General features: G+C 50.3%; 1 protein-coding gene across 1 annotated transcript; it reads right to left on the bottom strand.

Annotated features, from left to right (window-relative positions):
- Positions 1-11,930: 11,930 nt before the first annotated feature.
- On the bottom strand, positions 11,931-13,176 carry LOC135577846 (olfactory receptor 14J1-like). The gene has a single exon (XM_065047963.1). The coding sequence runs from the start codon at positions 13,174-13,176 to the stop codon at positions 12,580-12,582; it is 597 nt and encodes a 198-aa protein (XP_064904035.1). The 3' UTR covers positions 11,931-12,579.
- Positions 13,177-19,261: the final 6,085 nt, after the last annotated feature.

Raw genomic sequence — 19,261 nt, 5'->3', positions numbered from 1 at the left:
TCATAGCATTTAGGTGGGTTTTGTTTTTGTTTTTGTTTCTGTTTTTGTTTTTGTTTGTTGGGGGTTTTGTTTGTTTGTTTTTTGTTTTGTTTTGTTTTTTATTTTTGTTTTTGTTTTTTTAAAGCAGAGTTTAACAGTTTAAATGCTTTTCTGGTCTCAAAATTACTTGATAACAATATAAGCGATTACTCTAATGTGTAAGGATGCATCCTAAGGGGGAGCAAGGTGGAATTTTAGCAGTGGAACCGGTTCCCATTTTGTAATTATCTCCCCAAACAAGATTGTTTTGGTACCAAATATGAATATGCAAACTAAAATACTGAGCTCAGATGTGAAAACCATATACCAAGTTCAAATAAGCAGATGGATCACAGTTACACCAATTTAAGACAATATGTCAATTTTCGCATTGCACCTTTGGGCTGCTCACTGCTCAGCAGGTGGAGGAACCTCTGGGTCTCCTGACAAAACAGGTCAGTGCGGCTGGAGCCCCATGGGCCCCCGCAGCGAGCTGGACTGGGCAAGGCCTTTGGTTTGGTTTGGTTTGGTTTGGTTTGGTTTGGTTTGGTTTGGTTTGGTTTGGTTTGGTTTGGTTTGGTTTGTTGTTTTGTTTTGTTTTATTAGTGTCTCATCTGGTGCACCACAGCTGTTATTCCAAAACCAGGATTCTTTACATGATATGCATACGGAAAAACCAAATCCAGCGCACCGAGATGAGACACAGCCTGTCACAGAGTTGCGCAAGTCTGAATGCCGGAATAAAGGTAGCATGCTAGAGAAAAGAAAAGAAATAACAGCTACTACACCCAAAATTTTACCATCACATTCACGCAGTAAAGAACTAAATTACTTATGATCTTCTGTACTATCACAAAACGCACATTTTGAGTCAACGGATTCTCATGATTTAACAGACTGTGAACTTATCGTACCATATAGCACAGACCTACCAAAACTGCAACATGCTTAAACCGATACCCACAAAGAAAACAGGTTAATGAGGAAAGCATCTTGCAGACTTTAACAAGTTTTGTGACCTGTGTGTTATCAGTTAACTCTCTCTCAGCTTGTTGACGTTCAAACCGTTCCCGCTGTAAAACTGTCTGTAATGATCTAATGATCTCTTGTAGAGATTTATTTTGTCCTGCTCTTCTCGCCCTAAAAACAACATTAATTGCAACAAGGTGTTATACTTCAAGATTCTATTCCCCGGACACTTTTCCCAATCATTTAACGTAAACAGCAGCCAACACTGATTTCAATATTTAACAAGATCTTCCTTCCTCATAATTCCGAGCGCTTTCCTAAGTTTTAAAACACCTCCCAATACTGATTTTTCAGGAACACAACTGAAAACAATTTTTCCTGACCCCATCTTGCGAGTAAAAACCTTGAGGAGGGGGAGGGCGGGGTAGCAAACACAGGCTGCTCGCAGCACCACTGGGAAAAATGGGGAGAGAGTTTTACGGGGCACTGAAAAACAACTAGTAAAACAATTAACTCACATTCCTGACAAGCTGCTTGATTTTCAGAGAGGCAGTACACAGAAACACATAATATGTACTGTAAAACTTGCAGATAACATGTTGATAGCAAACATTAGCATTCTACTGCTAATTTCAACACCCGTGCTTCCGTATCTTCTAAGTTTTCAACCTGCTTATTGATGGCCTCTTGAAGATGGTCAATAAATTGCATGTAATTCTCATTGGGACCCTGATTAATAGTTGCAAATGATTTGGCTGCTTTGTTGGTTTCAGACAGCTCTCTCATAGCTTGATATGCAAGATCTGTTGACTGCTCAGGAGTTCAGAAACTTATTGTGTCTGTAGTTGTGGTGTGTCAATTAGTGTCTCTTCCAGGAGTTGTGGGATTCCTGCCCCTTCCAACGAATCCCCATTGTTCTGTCCTAAATGATCTATAGCTGTTACATTGCATAGGTCTAATTTTGCTTGAGTTTTTCATGGTTCTTATCTGATCTCGGGGCAACTCGTACACATACTTAACTTTCCAAGAAAAATGCTTCAAACCCTCATCCTCTTCTGAGTCATCAGATAACACAGACTTGAACGGTGCTGGAGAATCATTAGTAACACGGGGGTGTGGAACAATGCACATTCTCGGCAATACTTTCTAGCATCATAATTATTCATATAACCTGAGTCCCCAGGCGCATCCCCTTTCCCGTCATGATCCGCAGGACCGCGTTGCTGACTGTTGGTTTCACTCGCTAATAGCTGATCTGATCTTTCACACAGTTCTTTTGCCCAGTTCTTATCCGGCGACCCCTTCTGCTCTTTTGTAGGAGTTAGAGGAGCAGAAGGCGGTAAAGGCGGACACGACTCAGTAACAGGACTGATATTACACTTATTTACGACTTTAGCATTCTCAGCTTTCACCAGTTCTTTTCACAAATTATCTGACTCCAGTTCCTTGGACTGCTTGGTCTCTTCAGGGTCGTGTGATGGTATGGGGGCCCATCTGCCGAGTGATTTTCCTCCCCCCGCCCCAGACTGCTGTATGATGGGGGGTGCTGATGGTACGACAGGGGTTGGGGGAGGGAGGGGGTCAAAGACACGAACTGGATAAGCTTCACAGTTATTTTTAGAGTTCTTATCAGGCTGTAACGCTGTAAAAACTCCAGTAACCACAGCCCGTTCACCCTTAAGTTCTTTTAAGGTGGTAATTATAAGCTTCCATGTAGTCGCTAGTGATTTATCTTCTTTATCTCCGTCACTAATCTTATCCCATAACTTCTGCTCTATATCGTCCCAAAGTTCAATTTTTAAAGCTTTTTCAGCTTCTATCAGGTAGCCGTTAGTTCTACACCGAACCAACAGTCTACAGATGTTACTTTCTTCATATTTAAGTCCTCTCATAGAGAGAATATGCAGGAGGAGTTTAACTATGGCTTCTTCCTCAGAGGATATATTTTGCCCCATAACTTCACTCTTCCCTCCTCCTGCTCCCAGCCGCTCACCCTTTACGGTGACGTATTCAAAATATGCGGAATGTCCGTACGCCTCCGCCCGGTCTTCAGTCCAGCTGATCCGCCTCCGGCTGGGCCGCTCCAGACTTTTCCCCGACCTCAGTGGTACACAGTTCAGAGTATCACGTCGGGGGCACCATTTGTAGGAACGAGATAGGGACTCAGCAAAACAAGTCGATTCAATGTGAATCACGCTAAGCTATTTATTACAGAAACAAGTCTCCTTATATACATAACTATATTCTAATCATGCGTCCACGCTCCAAGCATGGATTCGCTAAATGAGTATCGTGGGCTGTCCGTGCTCTGGAGTCTCACCGATGATACGTCCGATGATTCACGCCACGCCAGGACCCCGGTGATTGTGGAACGCCCCTCTCTCTCACAGCAGATTCTGTTCTCAGCTTCTCTAAGAGGCCTTGAGATTCCTTTGAGCCTGACTAATTCAGCAACAAATCTTTATCTATCAAAACCCGTCCACAGTTGAGAAGCAGGACAACTGCAGAACAAGAGTGCAGTCCTGCAGGAGAGCTGATTTCATTACTGGAGGATCTGCTTTGGCTGTCCTGGAGAACAAACAGGCTGTGAGTCCCTGTTCAGGGGCGATGTCCTCAGAGCCCAGGAAGAAACCAACCTGATGGCCAGGGAGTCCATCAGGGCCTGGCAAGAGGTCAGCATGGATGAACAGGGACCCCCTGACTTAGGAGATCAAACAGCAGAAGGACATGCAGGGAGGCTGGAGGGGAACAGGCTGGCCAGGAGACAGACAGACAGACAGACACCTGGCCTGGGGGTGCAGGGATGGAGCTGGCAAAGCCAACGCTGAGCAGTGGCTGAAATGGCCGTGCAAGGGGAGGGCACCCAGGAGGGCTTCTCCAAAGATATTGTCAGCACAAGGAAGGTGGCTGAGGGCACCCTGGTCCCAGTGGCCAGTGGGGCAGGGGACAGGTGACAAAGACAGTATCAAACCAGCAATTGCGCTAAAGAAAGATTCTTCCTTGGAGAGTGCTGGTAGGAAATGTTACTGGACACACATACATTTTACTATGTATTTACCAACACATAAATATAACTTTTTCCTTATGATCACATAGAAAGACAGACAACACAGGTCTGTTGAGATCACTGTCAACATGGCCATCTAAAAAGAGAACAGTTCAATTAAACTTTTTATCCCTCTTTCCTCCATCAGTCAAGAGTGGCCAACAGCTTCCAGCATGACTCACTGTGTGCCAAGGGTAAAAAGTGGCACTGACAGCCCATGGCTGTGGATACTTTGGTGCCTTCGACTCTGAAAGACACAAGGATTATCTTTCTTAATGTTGTAGGGTTTGGTAGGATAGAAATCTAGAGAACATTTCTTAAAAATGGAGGGAAAATGAATCCAATTGAAAGATGTAGAGCGAAGGAAATGTGTTCTTGCAACTTTAAACATCAAACGTTGTTGGTGTTGTAATACTCCTTCCTTTGTTTTGAATACTCTAAATATCAGTGTTTTCCCATTAGATCAAAATGAGACTTTTCAGGATGTGCATTAAGAACGAGAGGAGAACTTCTGATCCTCCACTACATTTGCCTTCTCAGCACTCTCTGTGTTATCTGTGCATCTCATCTCCCTCATCCTCCAGGTATTTCCTCCTGCCCTGACTGAACTGGCCATGTCTGAAGTCCCATTTCCAGCAGCTGATCTGCATACAACACTTGCGATTGCTCTCTGGGTTTCCCTTCCCCTTACTGTTTGATCACTCAGACACTTGTCAACAACCCGGTTGCTGCTTTCAGCTTCAAGGAGTTAAAAGCTTCCTTGTCTTTCAGTAGTCTGTCTAATTCTGTCTTTAGCCAACTCTTTTATTGTGTTTATTTTATAATTTCCTTTCTGTCTAAAACATTTCTTGCATGGTTCTGCCTTGGAGAAGGTGAACCTCAGTGGTGGCAGCTTGTCCTTGGTGTACAGTTGAGGAGTGTGTTTTCTTTTAATCATGACTCTCATCAGGTGTGTTTTGTTTGTTCAAGGGTAAAGCAAAGTCCCTGTTTCCTGTGTGCACTTGGGTCTGCAAGGAGAGCAGGTGGGAGCTGGTGCAAAGGAGCTGGCACATCCAGCTGCAGACTGCAGTGAAGTCTGGTGTGAGGAAAAGGGATGCAAGGCCCAGGGGCCAATGAGAGAAACGATGGGGTTGGGGAGGTGAGGAGCAAGGTTGTCCACACGGTGTGAGACCTCAAGGGACATCTCCAGCCAGTCCAGACCTCCTTAGGAGAGACCCTGGATCAACATCAGACAATGCTGCAATCGCATCTTCTCCAAACCGAAAAGGATTAAAATACACCCTTTACAATAGAAAGACATTTTTTATCAGAACCTTTTTGAAATCTTTCTCCATAATTACACAAAGAAAACTCTCTAATTAACTATACAAGATTGGAAGGACATAACAAGAAGAGACATGGTTTGTTAGAGCTTTCTTGAGTGTAATGAGCCCCATGGTGCATTGGGTGCTGAGTCCTTGAACATTACTCAGGTGCTGAGAGGAGACTGCACAAACCTTTCCAGAAGTCAAAGCCAGAAGAAAAAAGTACTAAGTTCCTTGAAGTATTAATGAGTTCCACTGAGGGCAAGTACCAGCAAAGCCTCCCCAGGGACTCGTTAGAGCAGAGAATTGGAGGCCATGATGGCAGATAAACAAAGGGAAGCGTGCAGGCAGCTGAGGTGCTGAGAAAACCCTGGTTTAGTTGGATGAAGCAGAGAGGCCAAGGCCTGACCCCCGGCCCCTGGGAAGGCAGATCCTGTCCCTCACACATTGCTCAGGGCTCTTCCTGGGGCAGGGGATGTGGGCTGTGTGGTGCTGAGTGAAGGACAATGGTGTGACCGTTCCCAGCCTTACTGGGGTGTGCAAGGAGGCCATGAGGTGCCCCAGTGCCTAAGGACAACACGTCTCCTCACAGGCCTTGGTGGCAGAGGCCATTGCCATAGCCAAGGGGACAAAGACTTGGGTTCTCCTGGTGACATCCAGCATTGCCAGTGCCCTTTGCCATCTCCACCACAGGTTGTCCTACACTGTCCCTCAGCTGCTTCTGTTTCCCTGCAGGCTGTAGACACCCATCTCGCTTCCTCCCCTTGCTCTCACCCTGGCATTTCCATACATTGACTGATGTGTCTCCACTCTCATGCTCTGTTCCTGGAAACACAAGTACATGGACTGATCTCCTTCTCCTTCTGGATGATTTCTCGTACCACAGCACTGCCCTTTGAGTGACATTTCTTCCTCCTCATGTCCAGTCTCCACGTTTTAACCTGCGATGTGTGGCAGTGTTTCTCTGCTGTAGAAAGAAGGACCCTGAAAACTACTGACCTGTCAGCCTCTTACCTGTGCCTGGAAGATGATGGAACAGATCCTCCTAGAAGCTGTGCTAAGGAACAGAGAATGGTGACTCAACCACTTCCCTGGGCAGCCTGTTCCACTGCTTCACAACCTTTTCCATGACAAAATGTTTTCTAATATCAATTCTGAACTTTCTCTGGTACAAGCTGAGTCCATTTCCTCTCATCCTCTCACTTGCTACTCAGGAGAAGACCAACACCCTCCATGCTACAACATCTTTTCAGATGGTTGTATAGAGCAAAAAGGTCTCCTCTCAGCCTCCTTTTCTGCAGGATAAACAGCCTCAGAACCCCCAACTGCTCCTCAGCAGACTTGTGCTCCAGACCCTCAACAGCCTTGTCCCCCTCCTCTGCACTCACTCCAACACCCCAAGGTCTTTCCTACAGTGATGGGCCCAAAACTGAACCAAGGATTTGAGTTGTGGCCTCACCAGTGCCGAGTACACTATTCTTGATGCACATCAAGCCATTGGCCTTTTTGGCAACCTGGGCACACGCTGGCTCATGTTCAGCTGCTGTCAATCAACAACCCCAGGTCCTTTTCCACCAGGCAGCTTTCCAGCTACTCTTCCCCAAGCCTGTAGTGTTGCAGGGCATTGTTATGACCAAAGTGCAGGACCTGACACTTGGCCTTGTTAAATCTCAGACAAATGGCCTCAGCCTAATAAAGCAGCAGCTCTAGATCCCTCTGTAGAGCCTTCGTACCCTCCAGCAGATCAACACTCCCACCCAAATTGGGGTCATCTGAAAACATAGTCAGGGTGCGCCTGATCCCCTCATCCAGGTCATTGATAAAGAGATGAGAGAGAACTGGCCCCAATACTGAGCCCTGGGGACACCACTCATGACCGGCCACCAACTGGATTTGGCTCCGTTCACCACAACTCTTTGGGCCCGTCCCTCCAGCCAGTTCTTGATCCATCACAGATACACGATCCAGGCCGTGAGCTGCAGCTTCTCCAGGAGATGCTGTGGGACACGGTGTCAAAGGCTTTACTGCAGTCTAAGGACACAACACCCACAGCCCGTGTGGTGGATTCACTCCCCACGACAGACTTTCCCTCATCTGCTCAGCCGGTCACCTTGTCACAGAAGGAGATCAGGCTGGTCAAGCAGGACCTGCCTTTCATCCAGCCATGCTGATTGGGCCCGATTGCTCGTCTCGTGTGTGTGACCTCACAGTCCTTTCCCAGCCATGTTCCTGCTGTTGGCCAATCCCCTGCAGAGGCAGAAGTGACCTCACAGTCCCCTCCACAGCCACTGGTTCCTACTGGACTATGAGTTCCTGAGACACAAGTGACCGCATGGCATCGTACCCACCATCACCCTCCTTGTGGTCCAGTGTGTGAGCAGATCAAACTGAGCTGCTTTCATCAAATTTATCCAATAGATTTCCTATCAAGGGTTTGAGTGGAGAAACGTTCCTCAGAGGAGCTGCTGTATTTACTCTGGGGCATTTTACATCTCTGCTTCTGCCTCTGATTTTTTCTTCTCCTTCCTCTGTCTATTCTGACGTGAAAGAGCTCTCCAAGGAAAAGATTCATGGAATCCTACAATAACGCAGGTTGGAAGAGAACCCTGAACACCATCTGACCCTTTATGGCACCCCAAGGAATAGCTGAAGGCATTTGTGCTCCCTTGGGTTCATCTCACCACATGCACACACTGGACATGCACATGATGTGTATGTTTACATCTCATCTGTACAATGAAAACATGGACTTTTGACCTAGTATTTCATAGAATCATGGAATGTCCTGAGTTGGACGGACCCAAATTATCATGGAGTCCAACTGCTGTCCCTGCACAGAACACCCCACAGGTCACCCCGTGTGTCTGAGGACGTTGTTCAATCTCTTCTTGAACACTGTCAGGTTGGGGCCGTGACACCTCCCTGGGGAGTCTGTTCAGTGTCCAGCACCTCTGGGTGAAGAACCTCTTCCTCATGTCCCACTGACCCTCCCCTGGCACACCCTTCTTCCATTCCCTTGGGTATTGTCATTGGTCACCACAGAGAACAGATCAGTACTACCTTCCCCTCCTTCTCCCCTTGTGAGGAAGCTGTAGCCACCATGAGGTCTCCTTTGAGTCTTTTCTTCAGCTCTGATGCTCAGAAACCCCTTGCTTTGCTTTCTGAAGCAGAAAGGAGGAGCCATGACCTCCAGGCAATGGGAAGGGGGATCCTGTTCCTCACACACGGCTCAGGGCTCTTCCTGGGACTGTGGGATGTGGGTGTGCAAGGCCCAGGGAAGGACAACACTGGGACAACAACTTCCAGCTTCACCATGGGGCTGCAAGGAGGCACCGAGGCCCCAGTGCCATGAGGACAACATGTCTTGTCCTGGGCCTCAGTGGCAGAGACAACTGCCCTGGCCATGGGGACACAGACCTGGGTTCTGTGGGTGTCTTCCAGCCTTACAGCGCCCTTTGCCATCTCCACCACATCCTGTTCTACACGGTGCTACCCCTGCCCCTCTTTCCCTGCAGGCTGCAGACACCCATCTCGCTTCCCCACCTGCTCTCAGCCCAGCATTTCTGCACCTTCACTGCTGTGTCTGCACCCTCACTGGCTGCTCTTTGGAACACAAACCATGGGCTGATCCAGCTCCCTCTGGGTCACCTCTTGCCCCACAGCACTGCCCTTCCAGTGACATTTCTTCTTCCTCATATCTATTCCTCACTTTCCAAGTAGACTTCTTTTTTCTCTTTCCTGCTTCTTCCCACTATCAAGAAAAGCTCAACCATCTCATAAACTGCCCTTCATGCAGGGAACCAACCTGTTAGGCTTCTTGTGGTCTTTTACCTGACCAGAGAGAAGTCACCTCACCATGATTTCCTAAATGCCATGAGTGCTGCTGGCCTTTCACTTTCTCTGACAGACACAACAGTGTCCCTGCCGATGTCCCGTCATGTTCTCAGGTGGGATGGACATGACAACCCGTTTCTCTTCCTGGGTAAGACCTGTGGGCACTTGGGCAGAGGTTCTTTCCCAGCCATGTCCCTGCTGCTGGGCTGTCACCTCCAGAAACAGAACTGACCCCACTGTCCCCTTCACAGCCACAGGATTCCGCCTGGATTATGAGTGTCTGAGACTCAGCTGACCTCATAAGACCGAACCCATCCATCCCCCCACCCATAGCCCAGTGCCTGACCAGATAATAGTATGCTTGTTGTATCAAATTAAACAAATGTATTTCCCTCTAAAGGTTTGAGTGGAGAAACTTTCTTTGCAGTAACTGTTGTTTTTATGTTGACATCATTTCTATTTCCTCTTCTGCCTCTTTTTTTTTTTTCTTTTTTTTTCTTTTCTGCAGATATTCTATATTCAAAAACGTGTCCAGGGGAAAGACTCATTGAATCATAGAGTCAGTCAGGTTTGAAGAGAGCCCTGAACATCTTGTTTCACTCTCCTTCCCAAAGCAGGGTGACCAGGTGAGGTTCTTCAAGGTCTTCGCTCAGGTTTGCGTCAACTCCATCACAGCACAGGGGGGAGAGTAAAGACCTTCAGCAGTTTTGGCCCAAATGCTGGTCACTGGGGGATGACACACTAACTGCACAGAGGACACTGCATCGCAGATGATATTTGGGCTTGATGTTTCAGTGAACTTCCCACCAAGCATCGACTTCCTCAGCACAAACAGCATCAATTGGGCTATAAGGACACCACGGGAGACCATGTCCAAGGCCTGGCACAATTTCATACACACAACATGCCTGTCTCTCCCCTGCCCATTTTGGTTCACAAGTCTCTTTCTTGTCCTTCAAATGCCTGCAGATGGCTGCAGGAGGACTTGTCCCATCACCTTCCCAGGGACACAGACAAGCTGACCAGCCTGTGATTCTCCCCATTCTCCTTCCTGCCTTTCTTGAAGATGGGTTTGATGGATGCCAGGACCTCCTGGATTGCACTGTCATTTTGAAAACACAATCCAGAATCACAGGGCAACTGAGGTGAATCTCACTGGGTCAGTGGGGTTTGTTCCCAGAGTTACACACAGGAATGTCAGGGTTGTGCCAGGTGTCCATAACTGAGTTGGCTTTGTGGACTCTCATCTGAGGCAAAATCATAGAATCACAGAATACTCTGATAGGAAGAGAGCCTTGGGATCATTGAGTCCAACCATAGCCCAGCTCTCGCACTAACCCATGTCCCTGAGAACCTCGTCTAAACACCTTTAAACCCCTCCGGGGTGGTGACTCCCCCACTGCCCTGGGCAGCCTGTTCCAATGCCTGACAACCCTTTCCGAGAAATACTTTTTTCCTGATAACCAAGCTAAACCTCCCCTGGTGCAAATTGCGGCCAATTCCTCCTGTCCTATCACTTGCTACTTGGGAGAAGAGGCCAAGACTCGCCGTATTGCAACCTCCTGTCAGGCAGTTGTGGACAGTGAGAAGGTCTCCCATCAGCCTCCTGTTCTCCAGGCTGAACCCACCAGTTCCCTCAGCCGCTCCTCATGACACTTGTGCTCCAGCAACTCAGCAGCTTTGTCGCCTCCTCTGCACTCTCTCTAGTACCTCAATGTCCTTCTTGAGATGAGGAGCCCAAACCTGAACACAGGATTCAAGGTGCGGCCTCACCAGTGCCGAGAGCAGTGGCACGATCACTTCTCTAGTCATGCTGGCCACACTATTCTTGATACAAGCCAGTATGCTGGTGGCCTTTTTGGCCACCTGGAAACATTCTGGCTCATATTCAGCCAGCTATTGCTCAACACCCGCACATCTCTTTCCACCAGGCAGCTTTACAGCTACTCCTCCCTGAGCCTCTAGCGCTGCCTGGGGTTGTTGTGACCCAAGTGCAGGACCCAGCACTTGGCCTCAGACAATAGGCCTCAGCCCCATGATCCAGCATGTCCAGATCCTTAGGCATGGCCATCCTCATGTCCCACGTCATGAGGAATGGACATGGGGACCTCAGTTCAAGGCAGCACATCCTAGTGCTGCATTCAGGCTTTCATGGAACATGCAGGAATAGTTGATGGGGTTTGTACTGAGTCGAGTTCAACTTATGTACATGATATGCATGCTCATATCTCATCCATACGGTGGAAACATTGGCTTCTGACTTACTCATTCAGTGTCCTTGGGTTGAGGGATGAACAACCTCTCTCAGCTGGGCTGAAGGGCCAGTGCAGGAAAAGGTGGTTATGAGGGGCTGGTCTGTGGTGACTGTCCTGGGCCAGTTTCCCCAGGTCGTCCCATGAACATGGGCACACACCAGCCCCTGCTCTGCTGGTGCTTCAGGGCTCTCCCAGGAGGCCTGGCTGGGAGAGGGCACTGCTGTGTGCCAGCCCTGCACACACACACACTTCAGCCGTTCACTGGTATCTTCTTCTCTGGGATGTTTGCCAGTTCAGCCCTCCCACCCCCTCCTGAATTGTGCCACCCCCCTGCCCTCTCCCCAGCCGAGCCGGCAGAGCAGCCACACTGGAACTGGAACTGGTCCCACAGCAGTGGGGACCAGTGAGAATGAAGGACAGTGAGAATGTTCATCCAGCCAGCAAGCTGAGTGGGTCTCCAGCACAGGCAGCTCCAGACCCAGGTCCAGACTGGCTCCCCAGGACAGCATGAGACATTTGGCCCCACTCTTCTCCTGGAGCATCCCATCTCCCCACAGAGCCCTTTCCCAAGAGAGCTGAGCTATGCTGACCTGGCCAGCTGTTCCTGTCCCCCTTCCCACGCTCCATACAGCTCCGACCTGGCGGTGCTGCTCTGCAGAGCAAGTGGGCTGTGGTGCCCAGGGCCATGGGGTGAGTCCGCAGATTCACGTTGGTCAGGATGGGAGGAAGACCCAGCTCAAGGTGGCTCCTGCTCACTCCCCCTCAGCACACAGACATGGCTCCTGCAGCCCCAGAGATCCCAGAGAGAGGATTCTGGGCAAACAAGTCAGTGCGGGGTCCTTTATTTCGTTTATAAGTACAGCTCCTTATTTACACAAAGACTATGGGACACACCAGACAGGTAGATATGGACACAGCCATACAAAGACAAATAATTTTGCTTGTGGATAGCATTAATACAACCAAGAAAAACAAACACCAAAGAGAAAAACAAAACAAAACAAAACAAAAACAAAAACACACACACACACAAAAAAAAAAAAAACAAAACAAAAAAAACCCCAACCAAACAAACAAAAAAAACACAAAACCTACAGAACTCAGGTTGAACTAGTAATGCATTATAGTACAAGTGACATGCAGAAGCAGGACGTCACTTCATTACAGCTTTTGAAAAGAGAACAGTAATCACTTTCCTTATAGACTCCTTGAGTTCCCTGTTCCTCATGCTGTAGATGAGGGGGTTCATTGCTGGAGGAACCACCGAGTACAGAACTGACACCACCAGATCCAGGGATGGGGAGGAGATGGAGGGGGGCTTCAGGTGGGAAAATATGATAGTGCTGACAAACAGGGAGACCACGGCCAGGTGAGGGAGGCAGGTGGAAAAGGCTTTGTGCCGTCCCTGCTCAGAGGGGATCCTCAGCACGGCCCTCAAGATCTGCACATAGGACACCACAATGAACACAAAACAGCCAAATCCTAAACAGACACTGACCACAAGAAGCCCAAGTTCCCTCAGGTATGAGTGTGAGCAGGAGAGCTTGAGGATCTGGGGGATTTCACAGAAGAACTGGCCCAGGGCATTGCCCTTGTACAGGGGCAGTGAAAATGTATTGGCCGTGTGCAGCAGAGCATTGAGAAACCCAGTGGCCCAGGCAGCTGCTGCCATGTGGACACAAGCTCTGCTGCCCAGGAGGGTCCCGTAGTACAGGGGTTTGCAGATGGCAACGTAGCGGTCGTAGGACATGACGGTGAGGAGAGAATATTCTGCTGAAACTAAAAAGACAAACAGAAAGAGTTGTGTAGCACACCCTGCATAGGAAATGACCCTGGTATCCCACAGAGAGTTGGCCATGGACTTGGGGACAATGGTGGAGATGCAGCCCAGGTCGAGGAGGGCGAGGTTGAGCAGGAAGAAGTACATGGGGGTGTGGAGGTGCTGGTCCCAGGCTATGGTGGTGATGATGAGGCCGTTGCCCAGGAGGGCAGCCAGGTAGATGCCCAGGAAGAGCCAGAAGTGCAAGAGCTGCAGCTCCCGTGTGTCTGTGAACGGCAGGAGGAGGAACTGGGTGATGGAGCTGCTGTTGGACATTTGCTTTTCCTGAGCATGGGGCGCTGTCATGAAAAAAAAAGACAGTGAGAATCCAAGGCAGAGTTTGACAAAAATCAAACCCACTCCCATAGACCCTCCCCTGTCACACACAGACCCTCTTGTGTTTTTCTAGGAGCACCTTTTTCAGCACTGTGGCTGCAGCCCTGCTTGGGGCTGGAAAATGTGCAAGCAAGAGTAGAGCCTCTGCCCATGGGCTCACGTTAAGTCAGCCCAGCTCTGCAGAAGTGGGGTCTCGGGAACGGTGGGGACTGTCCTGGTTCTGCTAACACAGAAGGGCTGTCAGCACTTGCTTTCCCATTCATAAGGAACAGAGATGGTGAAGGCAGTTTAGGAGTTCCACGTTTTTTTGCACCTCCCCCCATATTCACTGCAGAGTGTTGTTGGGTGTCAGAAACCCTCAGCATTTCTGCTGCACTCAGGGAGAACAGAGCGAGTCCTGCGAGACCAGAGGATGCCTGTGGGTCAGTGCAGAGTGAGGGCAGCTGCTCTGTCCCTCTGTCTTGCTCCAGCTGCCCTGGGCTGGCACCTTTCTGAGATGGGGGCTGATCACACTCCCATGTTACCCTGAAAAGCCACCAGGCACTGCTGAGAGCAGACCATGACATGTCTTCCCCTTCCCTAAGGTCTCAGCACCCCACGTGTAGTCCAAGAAACACACGGCTCATTCCCCAGCCCCACAGACTGCATTGCCCACAGCCCACAGGTCAGAGCAAAGCTGGGACACGTGTGCCCATGGACACACCTGCAGGAAAGGACCCACAAGCTCAGGCTGTGACTCTGCAGCTGAAACTGCCATCCCCAGAGAGCCTGACAGCAAGAACAAGATCCCAACAGCAGTGACCCAGAGCAGGGCAGCAAGAAGGAGAATGCGGTGAGGGTGGGTGTGAGAGAGGCCAGGGCAGAGGCAGCCGGGCACTCAGACAGCGTCACCCTTCCCCAGCTGTGCAGCACCTCCCAGACACCAACACTGCCGGGCAGCTGCTCTCAGCCCCTGTGCTCTGCAGAGGAACTGGAGCTCTGGCTGCACAGGAGCTGCTTCATGCCTTGGAGCCCCTGGCCCTGAGGGCAGAGGCTTTGCTGGGTGGGACAGGAGGCCAGGGGGCTGCTCACAGCAGGGATCTGCACTGCAGGGGATCACAGGCACTTTTCTCTCTTCTCCCTCCCATAACCATTCCGGGTTCGGTTTCCTCTCATTTCTGATCATTTCCCTGCTGTCTGGAGATTCTCCCCTGGGAGGTGTTTCCCTGTCCATGTCTCTTCCCTGTCAGTGCTCACAGACCATCCCACCCTCTGTGCCCTCCCCCTGGCCCTACAGATCCTGCCTGTTCACAGGGCACTGCCTGGGGGCATCTTCCTGTTTGCAGGCTGGAAAAGAGGTCAGCTAAGATCAAAGCTGATGCGTCCAGCAAAGGTGATGCTGGTGCTGTCCACAGGCAGAGCGGTGGTGAAGGGATGTTTTGAGCCTTCTGGTAGATGTACTGAGCACTCAAAGTTGCGGTTCAGGTGTCTCAGTTACTTTTTTAAGCATGAGAGCTCATTTTCCCTTTATTCTTTCCTGCACCTCCCATCCCTTGGGAGAGGAAACTGAAAAGACAGGGTCAAGAAAGCTCTTTATCTTTCTAGTAATCTTTGCATTCACTCAGAAATGTCCTGTGGGTGATCTGGAGGTATGAGCAGCCCTGACCCACACAGCAGCCTCTCCACAGCAGAAGCACCTTTTCTGCCCTGATAGAGGTCACTCCTTCACCCGACAGATACTCCCCGCAGCACCGTGTGGATCTCCCCAGGCAGGGACCCTGCTCTGCAGGACAGCCCTGGGCACCCCTGGGTGCTCACCCGGCTTCACTGCTGTGCAAAATTGCCTGACTAGAACCCCCTCCTTACAGATCCCACAAGCTGTGCCTGTGCCAGTTTCAGGAGATGCCTCCAGGAGCTACAGCTGCACTGCCCTGCACCCAGAGACTTACTGTGTCAGGGACTGCAAAGGTTTCTCCTCCAGTGAGCTCTCAGTCATCCTCCCAGTCCTGACCACCTTTAATCTCTCTCTGCCTTGCTCGTCTCCCGAGATACCCAGGCAGAGCCCTCAGCCCTGCTGCGTGTGCAGAGGAGCTGCTCCTGGGCAGAGCTGTCTCTCTGCAGCGCTGCCGCTGCCATGAGCTCCCTGTGTCCCAGGAGCCCAGCCCAGATCAGCAGCACAGGAGCAGCCCAAGGCGCTTTAGTGACCCCTCTGGTGGGTTTGGTGCTGAGCCCATGAACTTTGCACCCTGAGGAGAAGCTGAAGAAACTTTTCAAGAAGTCAAAGTCAGATTCAAACTCCAAAGTTTCTTGTAAAGCTAATGGATCCCATTGGGGAACACTACTGAGGAACTGTCCCCAGGGTCTGTTAGAGCAGAAAACTGGAGGCAGAGATGATGGGTCAGGAAAAGCAAAGCAAATGTCTCTCTGATGCTGAGTAAACCTGGATGTGTTTCATTAACCAAAGGGCCAAGCCCTGACCTCCAGGCCCTGGGAAGTCAGATCTGTCCCTCCCACGTTGCCCAGGGCCCTTCCTGGGCCAGTGTGATGTGGGGCTGTGTAAGGCCAAGCGCAGGACTGTGGTCCCACACCTCCCAGGTTCCTGGCTGGGGACAAGGAGCCATGAGGCCCCTGTGCTGGAAGGACAAGGTGTCTCCTCACAGGCATCAGAGGTGCAGACAACAGCCATAGCCAAGGGGAGAAGGAGCTCATGTCTGGTGGGGCTTTCAGCCTCTTTCCATCCCTTGATCATCTCCACGACAGCCTGTCCTGTGCTGTGGCATCCCCTGCACCTCTGTCCCTGCAGGCTGGAAACATCCCCCCTGCTGCCCCACCTTGCTCCTGTCTGAGCATCTTCCTTCCTTTGCTGAGATCTCTCCATCCTCCCCAGCTGGTCCTTGAAGCACAAAGCCTTGGGCTGATGCAGACTCCCTCTGCTGACCTGCTCCCCCACAGCACTGCCCTTCCACCACATTCCTTTCTGCTCATGTCCAGCCTGGACCTCCCCAGCTGCACTTTGGGCCATTATTTCTTTTTCATGCGCTTTCCCACTATGCAGAAAATCTCCACCACCTCTGAAACCACCCTTCAAGCACTCTCAGGCTACTCCTGCACTGCTGCAGCCTCCCCAGCGCTGCTGGGCCAAAGCAGCCCAGGTCCCTCAGCACCCCACACCATGTGCACAAGGTGCTGAACCTGCCTTGGCACAGCCCTGCCCTCTCAGTTCCTCCCTGCTGCTCCAAACTGGGAAGCCGCACACTGGCACACACGCGTGTGTGTGGGTCACACCAGTGCTGAACCGAATGGGACGAGAACTGCAGGTGTCTGGGTCCCCACGCTCCTCCTCATGCAGCCCCGTGTGCAGCTGCCTTGTTCATGGTGAGCGTGCACCACGGGCTGGTGTGGGGACCTTGTAGTGCCAAGGCCCTTCTCCTCAGGGTCACTGCTCAGCGTGTCAGGTCCTGCTCTGTCCTGATGGATGGGATTATTCTCCTGCCCCAATATACAACTGGCCACTTCCACTTATCAAACCCTAACCTGGGTGAATCCCAGATTTCCTCAACTTTGTGACTCTTCCTGGACTGCAGCTCCATTTGCTCAGCTGTTAATGTTTGCACACAGATTGCTTATGCTGATGAGGGTGTCTCTCTCAAGATAACAGCATGAGGAGTTACAGGACACTATAAATAGCCCCTGCTGGAGAAACTGTGGGGCCTTGGAGGTCTGGTACTCATAATGCCAGAGCTCTAGACTTAGACAGGAAGTTTCCCTTCATGTGGGAGAGCAGCAGGAATGCGTGGAGCTCTGCCTGGGGACAGACAATGTCAGCTGAACGTTGTCGAGTCAGCATGAGAGGGCAGAACAACATGGGCAGTGTTGTGGTGATGGAACATCAGCTACAGGCCCATTGATCAGGAAGAGGAATGAGATGAGGCCTCCTTCAGACAAATGAAAGAAGCCTCATGTTTCCAGGGCTGTGTTCTCATGGCAGACCTAATATATCAGAATATCTACAAGGAACCAGCCATCCAGGAGGGTTAGGAGCTCATTGACAACGTTTCCTGACACGAGTGACTGAGGAGTCAGTGGGGTGAGGTGCCCTGTGGGACTTCACACTTACAAACCAGAAGGAGTTGGTCAGGATGGAACAGTCAGGGATGGAAAGTGGAGCTGAGGCTCCTGGGAGATGAGAACAAGGCCAAGAGCAGGATTTCAGGAGAGCAAGCTTTGGCCTGCTGAGGGACCTGCTTGGGTCCTGTGGGATATGACCTTGGTGTCTGCAGTGCTTTTCTCTCCCATCTCCTCCCTCCTCTCTCCCACCTGCTGTTGTGCAGCGTTTTTTACCCTTTCTCAAATACAATATCCCAGAGGTGCTGCCAGCATCACTGAGTGTCTCAGATTTGGCAAGGAGTGGGTCCATCCTGGAGCAGCTGAAATCGGCTCTGTCTGACATTGGTCAAACTCCTGTTGTCTTCTCAGAGAGGTGACAACTGTAGCACATCTGCAGTCACCCCTAGTTCCAAGACTTTGCCATGTAAACCCAATAGAGATTGAAATGTGTTGGGTGTTACAAACTACTTGATCATGGAGAAGAAATGGAAAATCTTCTGTCAGCAACATGAGGAAGTCACCTGTCAATGATCAGGTTCCTATGGGGAACTGCAATTGTTCTGACATTAACTGGCCTGGCAAAGTGGCAAGTGCCAACAGTCCAAAGGATCTTGGGCCAGCTGCTTAACATGTCTGCATTGTGTGCCAATGAGAGTGATGCTTACCTGGATCTGGAACTGGGAAACAAGGAATAGCTGGTGAGGGATGTGAACATCAGTGTCCACCTTGGCTGTTGTGACCAGGACACAGAGGGGTCCCAGGCACCAGAGGGGAGGGAGGAAGGCCAGCAGCAGAGCACAGGCTGGTGGGCTCCAGAGGACAGACTTTGACATATGGGGAGGTTGATACATGTGGTGCCATGGGAAGCAGCTATGAAGGGTGAAGGAGCTCGGGAAATCTGATCAGCCTTACAGGACAGGCTGCTTCAAGCATAAGAATGATCTATGTGAGAACCAGCGAAATGAAGCATTTATCTCGTGAGGGTGTTTGTCTGAACCGATGGAGCTCCAGGGCACAAAGGCAGCACACAGGAGGTGGAAGCAGGGGAAGCTGCAAAGGAGGAATTTAGAAACCTTGTCCATGGATGTGGGGATGATGACAAAGCTGCCCTGGACTTGATACCTGCAAGGGAGGCTGAGGGCAGGAAGATGAGCTGACACAGCTTCCTTACAGAAAAAGACCAGGGTAACATAGACCTGCTGCTGAACTTTGTAAGAGTAGAATCAGACAGGACTGAGGTTCTTCATGGCTTCTTTGCCTCCATCTTCACAAGCAAGGTCTTGTGGGATTTTGATCCTGAAGGCAGGAGTCTGGAGAACACGCAGCAGTGGATGGGGCTCAAGTCAGGGGTGACCTGAGCAAACTCAGACACCCTTACAGAACAGGACATGGTACATATTTTGGGCAGAATTACCCCCAAATCATCCTTCTTTCATAATTTTTCTCCTTCTTTCTTCCTGGTGAGAGGTGGAGGTGGCATGGGTGACAAAGAAGACCAAGGAACAGATCCCAGGTCAGTGCAAAGGCACAAAGGAAGCCAGAATCTTTATGTGTGTGCACTGACACACACTGTCACCTGCATTTCCAGTCTCTG

The sequence above is a fragment of the Columba livia genome, unplaced genomic scaffold (genome assembly GCF_036013475.1).
Source record: "Columba livia isolate bColLiv1 breed racing homer unplaced genomic scaffold, bColLiv1.pat.W.v2 Scaffold_153, whole genome shotgun sequence".
Lineage (NCBI taxonomy): Eukaryota > Metazoa > Chordata > Aves > Columbiformes > Columbidae > Columba > Columba livia.
This window is presented reverse-complemented; position numbering and strand designations above follow the sequence as displayed.